Genomic DNA, 12,572 nt, shown 5'->3' with positions numbered 1-12,572 from the left:
TTTCTGCGCTGTACGTGGAGGTACAGGCTTGGTCGGATGAAAAAGCGACGTCAAAGGTTTGTGGTCTGTGATGATGGTAAAGTGACGACCATACAAGAAATCATGAAATTTAGTAACACCAAATACGAGAGCCAATGCTTCTTTCTCGATCTGTGAATAATTTCTTTGCGCAGACAAGAGCAATTTGGACGCAAAGGCAATAGGGCGATCATGCGATCCATCTTTGTGCGCAAGCACAGCACCGATCTCGAAATCCGATGCATCCACCATCAACAAAAGGGGTTTCTACGGATCGAATGGCGTAAGGCAAGTATTGGAAAGCAACGCCGATTTCAACTGGCGAAAGGCGCGTTCGCATTCCGTCGTCTAGACGAACGGAACACCTTTACGGCGTAAACGATGAAGCGGAGCTGAAATGGAAGATGTGTGGCGCACATAGCGATGATAATAATTGATTTTTCCCAGCACACTCTGTAGCTGCTTCAAATTCTGCGGCGAAGGCAAGTCTTGTATGGCATGGAGGTGCTCGGGACTGGGATGTATGCCTTGGCCAGGTAGTGTAAGTCATGAGCAAAAAACATACATTTGTCTTTCCGCAAGCGAAGACCATTTTGTCGCATGACCTGAAATAATGTTCTGAGATTGGCTAAATGTTCTTCTTCCGTCTTTCCGGAGATCACAATATCGTCCAGATAGTTTGCTGCAGTAGGGACCGACACACAAACAGTTTTCAGATATTGCTGAAACAATGCAGGGGCGGATGCACACCCGAATGGCAGTCTTTTGAATCGATACAAACCAAGATGCGTGTTAACCACCAAAATGCGCTGGGATTCTTCGTCCACCGGTATTTGCAAGTACGCATCTGCTAGGTCCAACTTCGAAAAATATTTACCCGGGCACAGTTTGTCAAAAAGATCTTCCAGGCGGGGTAAAGGAAAAGTTGCAATCACTAGTTGTGGATTCACGGTAGCTTTGAAGTCCACACAAAGTCTCAATTTTCCAGAAGGTTTTGGCAAAATTACTAAGGGTGATGCCCAGAGAGAAGCCTGCACACGTTAAATCACAACTTGTGATTCCAAATCGTGTAATGTTTTTGCGACCTCATCACACAATGCGTGGGGAACATTGCGCGCTCTGAAAAATTTCGGTTGCGCGTTTACTTTCAGTTCCAAATGTGCTTTATAGTTCTTAGCGCAACCAAGGCCCGGTGCAAAAATGTCTGCAAACTCTTCACGTAGACGAGAACCACTGTCTGAAGGCCCAGTCTGGTTCACTGATAGGACCTGATTGACTATAGACAAGTTAAACAACTGAAATAAATCGAAACCAAACAAGTTCACTGCAGAAGAAGAACGAAGGACGTACAATGACACAAGTTTTGCTTGTCCCTTGTATGTTGCAAGAAGGCTGCACTGTCCTAACACAAGGATAGCTTGTCCTGAATAACTATTTAACTTGACATTTGTGGCACACAACGGAGGTGTGCCCAGCTGTTTGTACGTGTCGTGATTGATCAGTGAAACTGCAGCTCCGATATCGAGCTGGAACGGTATCACTTTGCCGTTAATGTCCAAAGCTACAAAAAGTTTATTGTCCTGTTGACGACAAGAGCGACTGTCACGTGCAACGTTAACTGACACTGGTACAAAATCACTTGTGACATGACGGGATTTCTGTCGATGTTTACGCACACTATTTGTGGGACGAACACGGTCACTGTTAGAGAGAGTGGCACTGGGCGGAGTGGAATGAACTGCATGAATTTCCACGGGCGAAGGTTCACGAGCCTGAGTATTCTTGGTTTGATTCTGGCGCGAAGCAAAAGGCCTAGAATGGTTGTGAGTGTCCGTTCTGAGCTTTTTCTGGCAAGCACTTTGAACATGTCCTTTTTTATTACAGAAAAAGCAAATAGCTTGGCGTGACGGGCAATTCTCACGCGAATGTCTAGTAGCACACCGCGGGCATGATTTCACTGCATTTGCTTGCTTGCGCGGCACATGTGGCAGAGAGCTTGGCGGCAGCTGCGCGGACGGGCGCGAGGGCTGTTTACTGTTCCGTGCAGCGCGCCCGTCGGGCTGGTTAACGTGACACACGGCCGGTGAAATTTCAAATGATTTCTGAGCAAAGTCAAGTGTGTCCTGTCGATCCAATATGTCCATCACTTGTTGAAGGGAGGGATTGACTAGTTTCAAAATCTGTTCCCGTATACGAACATCAGAAACGTTCTGTGCAATTGCATCACGCACCATAGTATCTGAATAAGGGAGTCCACATTGACATTCAAAAGCACAATCCCTAGTAAGGCCTTGCAAGGTTGCAACCCACGCTCTATTAGTTTGACCGGCCGTACGTTTTGTACGAAAGAACGTATACCGTTTGGCAACTACATTGACTGATTCTTTGAAATATGCATCTAATGCAGACAAAATTTCGTCGTAGGACAGAGTTGCTACGTCGCGTCAAGGAAATAATTTGACTATCACACGGAACGTGTGGACGCCGACGGACGAAAGGAGATAAGGCTGCCGCTCATTACCTTGAATTCTGTAGGTGGCGAGATGGAATCCAAATTGGCGTGACCACTCCGTCCAGCTTTCCAGTGCCGCATCAAACGGACGAAAAGTTGGTGCAACAGCGTGTTGTGGCTGCGGTAGCGGTGGAGCGGCGGCCGCCGCATTGTTTTGCATTGCACGTTGACCCTGGACGAGCTGTCCAAGGGCATCCAGTAAGGCCTGCGTCTGCTGATTCTGCAAGCGATAAAATTTGGACAGTACATCTGGAGATTGTGGCGAAGCCATTACACAAGTAAATCAGGGCAATATAGGTACGAACGCGATTTGGGCTCGTCGCCAACTATTGTGGACTGGCAAGACAGCCAATCCACTAGGACGGGAAGCCGAGAGGCACGCGTTTAAGCTCACGCAGGCTGGCGTGAGGTCTGGGAACAGGACAAGGTATTTATAGTAGCAAAAATAGTACGTAGCTTCTGGAATACTTAACTTTAATCCATAATTGGTGAACATTGGTCTGACGGTACATGCATCACAAGATAAATAGCAAATGATAATGGTGCCTTGCTAGGTCGTAACAAATGACGTAGCTGAAGGCTATGCTAACTATCGTCTCGGCAATTGAGAGCGTAGTTTGTCAGTGAATCATCGCTACCAAAGTCGGCTGTACAACTGGGGCAAGTGCTAGGAAGTCTCTCTAGACCTGCCGTGTGGTGGCACTCGGTCTGCAATCACTGACAGTGGCGACACGCGGGTCCGACGTATACTAGCGGACCGCGGCCAATTTAAAGGCTACCACCGCCAGACACCACACACTTCATAAATTGCATCTAGCACAGTCAATTGTTTCCAGAATGTTTGAAGATTGCTGATCTCATCAGTAAGCTTTCGTAGCAGATTTCCTCTTCATTCAGATGCACTGCTGCACTGTCCAGTAGTGCAGTGTCCTTGCAGGTAGACCCTCCAGTGTTAAATGCTCCATGGCACAAAGCAGTTATGGAGCCATGTCAGAAATATTGTGTGGTCCATCCAGGCTCCTTTCTGGTGAAAATAATGGACAGGTAAATTGTGCATTTCTTTTGCTCTGAAACAATGTCATTTTTTAGCTGTAACTATTTCAACACACTCAACTTTATACGAGTATGATCCTGTAACCTTAGCACAACAAAACCCAGTTATCTTGCTCTTACAGTACACAGTTTATAACCGTGTGCACTACACTCTGTCTCGAGCTAAAGTCTTTGTCGGTAGACATTTCCAAAATGGCCCAGTTTCGTCTGTGTTGTTTATTGGCTCTAGCTCTAAATTTTCTGGTGCAATAAATTCCTGGAAATCTACATAATTCAGAAGGAGCTTTATTATCTGCTCTTAACCTTTCTCCTTGGAACACACTTTCACATATACTGTAATGCTGTTGAAATCTTGTTAGCCAGCCGGAAGATGCATTAAAATCTCCTTCAATCCCCAAGGTTTCGAAGAAAAACTGAGCCTATTTGGCACATATTGATCCAGATTCTTGTGTGCCCTCTGCTCTTTTCTGCTGAAACCATTCCAACACAGCTTTATCCAGTTCTGCATACATTGACGTTTTCATAGTCTTCCACTTTAGCAAACCTATAGATGAGTCAGATCTGTTAGAAAATTGAATTATTTTGTCTTTATTTTTCCAAATATCACGGATTATTGGTTCATACATGTAGTAAATCAGTGCCAGATTCCGCGAATCAATACTGCATTCTTAGAGTTTGTGTATTATTTCCAGTTTCAGCTGTATTGTTAGCGCAAAACGTTTTTGCTCATCAGACCATGTTCAGCCCTAAAAGAAGAGGGGGGGGGCCGGGGGGGGGGGGGGGTGGGGGGGGGAGAATGACTACAGTATCGATCACAACAATATAATTTGGCACTTGACGTGCTTGAGCAACACATTGTGTACTACAGTCATGTCGTAATATGACACCGGCGTTCCACCGACGTCCACTTCCAGGTAAAAGGAAAATTTTCAGCAACTTAATCACCAAAGCAGATAATCTGCAAAGCAGATTGAGAGCTTACAGTATATCATTTTCATAGGATTTAGACAAGACTAGTAGATTCAGCTGTTATAACCAATAGGTCGTTAAAAGTGATGTTGCCGTTGTAGCATATTGACCATATTTGGTCAAATAATATGCCAGAGCGGAAGTGAGTTGCAACAGAGCCAGCCACAGATGTGCGAGAGTGTTATGCATTGCAAAGCAAAACATGGCCGACTGGTGTTGCGAAGCAGATCCAGTTTGGCATGGTATAAGGACAGCCAACACTGCAATATGCTAACAGAAGAACGGAAGCGTTTCCTCATTTGCCACCAAGGAAGTGTTTATTTCCTCATTTGCCACCACGGAAGTGTTTATTTCCTCATTTGCCACCACGGAAGTGTTTAGAGTACGTGCCTTAAGCCCTAAAGGAACATAGTCTCGAGCATATAAGACTCAGCAGCTCTTGTACTAAATGATTATCGTCTCAGTATCACAGCCTACACTACAATCCTGCGACACCCGGGGAGACATCCCAGAATGCAGTTCAGGTCTGCTGTTTGAGTATGAGACAGGGCAACCTGTAACGAGGGAGCTGACCGCTCGCCGGAGGAAGTTCACGGCCATTGTCAGCTGTGCTGTCGCACTGTCATCGTGGTCGTGGCCAAAGATTTTGCTGACAGTGGCATTCGAGTGGCGCCACACTCGGCCCCACTCCTTGCACTGTGAGCAATGTTGGGCGTCAGCATGAGAGGTGGCTGGATGCCTCACTAAGTTTTTCCTGATGTATTATGGCCGAGGGCTGGAATAAAGTAATCAATTTATCAAATCTATTGTCTTCATGACATCTCATTTCACTCTCCACTGGTGACAACGTGAGGGGCATTAAACACTGTAAACAGTATTGACTATATTACAGTTAGAAACTGTATTTTATTTGAGAGCACCTAGCGACTTCCAAAAAACTGTAAGTATAATTTGAAACATTTGCTAAATGTTTCCCCATTTATATGCTTAACGTCAAATGTTTAACACATTAACTATTTGTAAAGTAATGGGATGTTTGAAGCTGTTTTATAAGTGAGAGTTTAATTCCTGAAAGAGTGGGGCTACTGGTTGTTACTAGACCCTGTATATGACACGAAGGAAAATCATCATTTATTTTATCTAAGGTGGCCTGTAAAGCCCACAGTTTTGTGTACAAGTTTACCTTCAGACTGCCAAATACTTATGCCAATTTTACTATTCTCTCTTGTAGACAGAAGAAATCTCTGTGTAAAACAGCACAAAGTAGAAACTATGTGCCTGCCTTATACTTCAAAATGGCAGACATCTCGCAATTTGTGCTCTGTGCAGTTTTGTATGGGAAGCACTTTCTCTTTAAGATAGAAACAAACAATTTTCAGAAGAAAATTATTCAGTCATGCGAAGATGGAGCTAGGACGAAAACTAGTTATCGGAAAATAAATTGTCGAATTAGTAACAGGTACGGCTAGTTTATATGGTTCAAATCGCTCTGAACACTATGGGACTTAACATCTGAGGTCATCAGTTCCCTAGAACTTGGAACTACTTAAACCTAACTAACCTAAGGACATCACGCACATCCATTCCGGAGGCAGGATTCGAACCTGCGACCATAGCGGTCGCGTGGTTCCAGGTGGCTAGTTTATAGCATATTTTTTTGTTGGTAGTTCCTGTAGTATTTTACCACACCCTTTGCAGCCCTTCTATTTGTTGGTAATCAAATTTTAAAAAATTCCCCCTCAAATATTGCACCTGCTCAGCTGTATTAACATAACACGTGTTACATGCAAAAATACATGGACCAGAAAGAAACACAAATAATGTAACTTAGTTGCTGCTACTTGTGTTTGATGTACCCGGTGATACAATATTACAGACACACAGACACTACAGTTTAGTTTAGACTTCCCGACATAGTGTTAAGGGTTCAGGCTATGATGTCAGTGCTTTCCATCTGAGCTATCTGAACAATTTCTGTGAAATAGTTAAACTTCTCTCCCATTTTGTTGTTATATGTGTGCAGTTGGATTTTGGAATGTCACAGAATTTTATAATTGATGACATGTAGATTTGTATTACAGTTTATTTTCCACCACTATTGCAATTTCAGCAGTAATTATTATGAAATGTAATCCTGTGAAAACAGAAGTATAAATCACAATCAATTGCTCAATGATAGTGAGGTGTTTTGAACAGAAAGACCCCTCCAAGCCAACTGATATTTAGTCCAAAAATGTTGATTGTCCAAATCCAACTTGTGTTTTTCTCTTATGACATCCTGAAAGCCACTAATCTTAGACAGGCGGGTTGTGCAATAATTATTGTCTTCCCAAAATCATTTGATGTGGTACCAAGCCAGCATTTATAAACAACAGTAGGATCATATGGGTATAAAACAAAATTTATGACTGGATTGAGGATTTTGTGGCCGGGAGGACACAGCAAGTTATCTGAGATGGAGCATCAGCGGCAGAAATAGAAGTAACTTCAGGTGCACCCCAGGCATGTGTATTGGGACTGTTGTGTAATAACAACCTGACAAACTATATTACTGGCCACCAAAAACTTTTTGCAGACAGTGCAGTTAGCTACACCGCAGTCTTCTTCTTCTTCTTCTTCTTCCTCCTCCTCCTCCTTCTAGTGTTTGTCCCATCTATTATGGAGTCTGCATTTTCAGGATTTGGTGAATTTTTATTTCAATATTTTAATCCTATAGCCAGATGCCCTTCTGATGCCACAGTCCTCCAGGTAACCTGAGCAAGAGAAGTCTTATGTGCCATCTGAGCATGAATTGTGTAATCTTTGTTCTGTGTGTTATCATATTCAGCCGTTTTTGTATTGTACTCTTTGGGATGGTAGTTTTGGACCAGCCCATAATTTGCCTAAGTAATTATGGGAACCTCCCTAAAGACCATATGCAGGCCAGCCAGTGAACCAGTCCACCGTGTGAATTTGGCCTGGATCTGGTCCATTCCCTGCCTTCGCAAGCTAATGGGCTAATCACGCTACGAAAGCGAGTAGTTACGTGTAATGCAGTACTGTGTGAAAAAATCTTCATGAGTATTCAGTCATATCTAAATAAGGTTTTAAAGTGGTGCAAAGAGTGGCAGTTTCCTTTGATGAATAGAAATGTAAATTTGTGCACTTCATGAAATGTAATAACCCATGACTGCAATATCAGTGAGTCACAGTTGGAAGTGGTCACCTTTGCAACTATATTAGGTGTAATTTGTAGGGGTATGAAATGGAATGATAAAATAGGCACATTCGTAAGTAAATCAGGTGGCAGATAGCGATTCATTGGTAGAATACAAGGGAAATGTAGTCAGTCTGCAAAGGAACAGTTTACAAAACACTTGTGTGACCGTTCCTGGAATATTGCTAAAGTGTGCAGGATGCAGAGCAAATAGCTCTGACAGGGAGTGTTGCAGTTTACAAAGAAGGAGTGTTTGTGTTATCCTCATCATTTCATCATCATTCATGAAAGTGACTAGATTGGATTGAGTAAAGATTGGGAATTTGTACGGGCACTGATAACTGTGCAGTTGAGCGCTCCAAAAACCAAACATTATCATCACAGTTTTGTTTGACCAGTGGAAGTGTCTCACAGGAATAGTGAAAAACAAGAACTGGCCGATGCCTGAAGACAAACTATCCTGTGAAGCCTATTTGCAAACAGTACTAAGTGGTGAATCTCGGAATATACTACAGCCCCATACAGTTAATGCTACAGATGCAATAAGACAAGACGAGACTAAACACAACACACGGACAGAGGCATTTATGGAGTCATTCCTCCTGCACTCCACAAGTGAGTGGAATGGGATAAATCTGAAATCTGAAATATCCTCTGCCATGCATCTCACAGTGGTGTGCAGACTACAGCAGATGTGGATGTAGAATGCAAAAACAGAGTCTCGTGCACTCAGTTTTGAAAATCTATTTCGTAGTTAATACAGTTCATATGATGCGCACCTTTGATATTCCAGTATGCCACTCGATGATTTGTAACTGAAATTGCAGTAGTATTGGAAAATGAATTGTGAGACATGTACGAGCTGATACTGTTATGATTTTTGTAATCTTTGAGCCTGTGTTCCTTAATCATTAATGAGGTGGCGCAGTGGTTAGACACTGGACTCGCATTCGGGAGGACGACGGTTCAATCCCGCGTCCGGCCAATCTGCCTAAATCGCTCCAGACAAATGCCGGGATGGTTCCTATCAAAGGGCACGGCCGACTTCCTTCCCCGTCCTTCCCTAATCCGATGAGACCGATGACCTCGCTGTCTGGTCTCCTTCCCCAAAACAACCAACCAACCATTAGTGACTTGTATGTTTATTTGAGTGGTAGTCTTCTGTAAAGACTGTTGTTATACAACAGTAACAAATATCATTTTGCTTTGCCTATCACAGGCATTCTGCAAATTAGTTCCTCTTGTTGCTCTTGCCATTTGCATAGAGTGTGGGAAAAAAAAAATTGCTGACACTTTCATTTTATACTTTTTCAAAAAAGAAAAAAGTGTCCTTAGAAGCTAATGTTTCCTTTAACTGTATTGGTTCTCATGTGCAATGCAGTTTATTTTGTTTGTTTTGCAATGGGTATTGTGTATGTTGCTTGAAAGGAAAACATTTTTCTTTGAATTCTGTGGGCAGAAGCAATACACATCTCAATACTTGTGAGGTCATATCTTGTGAACTAAGAGTCATACAGTGATGTAATTTTGCAGGTACTTTCAGTGGTATTGTGCATACTGTCTACAAAGTGTGGTATGAATAGAGTTCGTAATAAATTACAATGTTATGCCTCATGCAGAAGTTTTACTGTCTCAAAATTGAAAATGTAATAAATGTTGAAATTTTATCCTATAGTCAATTTTTTTTTTTTTTGGGGGGGGGGGGGGGGGGTCAGCCAAAAAAAGTTTCGTAAAGATTTGAAAACATGTTAAACTTCATTGGAAGTTATTCTCAAATACTGAATGAATATAGTGGATAGTTTTCGCACCTTGAGTCACAGTACCTCAAGACACGCACACACGCGCACACACACACACACACACACACACACACACACACACAGTTTCTTACTGTAATATGTGTCTTCCTCTTAAACTTTTTAATATAAGAATATAGCTCTTAATGAGTGGAATGTAACACCATTTAAAGTTCTAAATTTGGGTTATAATTACGTAGAATACGGGAAATCAAATTTTTGCTGACCCTGGAATCCATTAGATAAGCAACCTGAAACTGGGGCCATACACCATGAAGTGAGTTTGCTGTTTAATAGTGTAGATAACCAATCAGATGCATGTTTGGGTTATTTAACAGACAGAACTACTGTTTCTGGGCCCCTGAACAGCTTTGTGTAGTACTTGAAAGACATCTCCACTCCCCAGGTGTGCCAGGTGTTGTGTGCCCTAGCTGCTGTCAGTGTACTTGGGCCTTATTTTCTCGAGGATGCCGGCATAATTGTGACAATAGAGTCCAAACATTTTGCGTGCATGCTTAATACATTCTCCTGTCAGAATTGCATAGAGGACAGATAAACGGGAGGAGTCTGTATTTTCAGCATGACGGTGAGACATCTCATCACAGTGAATGTGTCCTGTTCAGTTGCTGGTCACCTCATTTCTTATTTCAGTCATATGCTGTGGCCACAAATGTGACAAAACTTGTGCGCTGCTTGGGTATTTGCTAAGTCTTCCTATACAACAAACCCCAAAGCTTAACAGAGTAGAAAGCTGTTGTTAAAGAAGAGGTGGGTTTGATTGACCAATACCTAACTTCCAGCAGTGTTGAAAATGCAAGAAAATGGGTACCACTAGGATAACATAATTTTTTTGAGAGTGATCACGTAGATTGACATGCTACTGTTCACATTTCCTCTATAGCTCACCCTGTACGAATTAGCTCCATGTTTACCAGATTATGTTTCATATTTGTCATCTAATTGCCAATTAGCGTGTACTGCATGCCTTTGTTGTGTGATGCCACTGTTGTCCACAGGTATGAGAACAACGAGTTCATAAAAGCGCCCAAGTTGGAGGATGTAGCCGAAGTATCGGAGAACTCTTCAGACTCAGAAGACGGTGAGGCATCTGAGGTGGGCGACGAGTCATTGACAATTGGCGACCTTAGCCTCGTTCCTCAGAACGTGTCGCTGTCGCCTGACCCGTCGCTCCGGATTGACCCGGGGGGCTTGGAAATCTCTTCGGATGCACTCGCTACTGGGAGCGATGATAGTGAGACCGAAGTGTGAGTGTGCAACAACCTGTATTCTGATTCCTTCTTTTTTTCCATTTCTTTTTTTTTTTTTTGATTCTAGAAAGCAAATATGATAAGGCTACCGTATTTACTTGAATCTAAGCCGCACCTGAAAAATGAGACTCGAAATCAAGGAAAAAAAATTTTCCCAAATCTAAACCACACCTGAAATTTGAGACTCGAAATTCAATGGGGGGGAGAAAAGTTTTAGGCCGCGCCTCCAAATCGAAACAAAGTTGGTCTATTGTAATACGAGACACAATTTAGGTAGAATAAATGACGATACAGCTACAGTAGTTTGGATCCAGTCGTAAGCTTAGCAGTTAAGCTTTACCAGGTAGCCATTGCTATGTGTCAGGCGTGCTTCGTCTGGTTTGAATCGGTCGCTTATTTTTCTTTGATCTGATAAGTGCCGTTCTCTTTGTTATGGGTGTTTAGGTCACTCTTGGCTGAAAATGCATTATTGTACTGTGTCATGCTTTGTTTGTCGCATTCTAATAATAAGTGTTTACGACCTGTCGCCGCTCGCGGCATGGCTTGCTTTTGTGCGCGCGTGCTTTTGAAAATCTTTGCACACGTCTCTTTTGTACATTACATTCTGCACAGAAATTAGAGTCATCTTAGATTTAAAAATCTAGTCAATTGCCGTGCTTCATTTCTGATTGTATCACAAGTAGGCATAAGAATAATACGAATATAAACATGACATAATATGTATATTCTTCCGCATTTGCTGCTGTCTCACACTAGTTTCGTAGGTTATTAGGCAGACAGGATTTAAATGAGATAGCAGCAAACACGAAAGAATACATGGCAAAATGTTTATATTCATATTATTCTTATGTTGAAGAGAATACTGCATGTGATTTGCAATTCATAAAAGTTCCTATTAGCAACCATCTCTTCTCACAGGTAGGAAAAAATTCAGAACGTAGAGTTGGCCATATTGACAAACATCCCAAATAGTCTTGCCAGTCGGATTTTCGTAGTACATTGAAATGCTGCTACATTCGAAGATGAACAACACGGAATTTGTATTTACTTCGTTGGATAATATATGAAAATGCAATGGTCGAAACTCGGGGCGGAGAAAAAAGCTCTTCTTACACTTTTTTTAAAATTTATTTACTGATGCAGAGGTTTTGGCACCAGTATTTATCTTTGTGCCTGCAAAGCGTGCCTGTGTAGCGCTACATATATTCAACGGCAGAAGTTAATTGTGGCGGCACCTACCAACATTTTTCAGAACTTCCGCTTACTTTGCACTCGATTCTAAGCCGCAGGCGGGTTTTTGGAATACAAAAACCGGAAAAAAAGTGCGGCTTAGATTCGAGTAAATACGGTATGCTGTGGCCTCCATATGATTATAAATTGAAAGTACAAATTACTGTAAGCAGTCGCATTTCTTGTTTTGCCCACTACACATTTGTTTCGGATAACTATACCCTCTCATCAACAGATTTATGTCAATTAATAAGGTGACTTCTGAGAAATCTGTGGTCTCAGGATTCTTTTTTCCCAGTCCTGTTTATGTGAGATACAACACTGAAAGATAGTGCCACAAATTCAGTACAATCAATCTCACATACAAATCCTCCAGGTCTTATTAAATGACATAAATCCACCTGAGGGGAAAGGGGTGTAATTCTACAAAATGCCTAGTATGAAGAATAAGAAATGTGTTGGCCGAAGTAATCTGTATCTTTAACTTATTCTAGAAACTGCCAAACCATACCTTGAACAACAAGGCCGCT

At 42.2% G+C, this 12,572-nt stretch overlaps 1 protein-coding gene across 1 annotated transcript in view; it reads left to right on the top strand.

Moving 5' to 3' along the window:
• Positions 1-12,572, top strand: part of LOC126443298 (uncharacterized) — a 98,235-nt gene that overhangs the window by 70,531 nt on the left and 15,132 nt on the right. The window contains exon 6 of the mRNA XM_050090910.1: positions 10,561-10,809. Within this exon, the coding sequence (XP_049946867.1) occupies positions 10,561-10,809 (249 nt within the window). The remainder of the gene's footprint in view (positions 1-10,560; positions 10,810-12,572) is intronic.

Source organism: Schistocerca serialis, unplaced genomic scaffold, assembly GCF_023864345.2.
Source record: "Schistocerca serialis cubense isolate TAMUIC-IGC-003099 unplaced genomic scaffold, iqSchSeri2.2 HiC_scaffold_1444, whole genome shotgun sequence".
Classification (NCBI taxonomy): Eukaryota; Metazoa; Arthropoda; class Insecta; order Orthoptera; family Acrididae; genus Schistocerca; species Schistocerca serialis.
The sequence above is the reverse complement of the archived record's forward strand: the minus strand, read 5'-3'. Positions and strand labels throughout refer to the sequence as shown.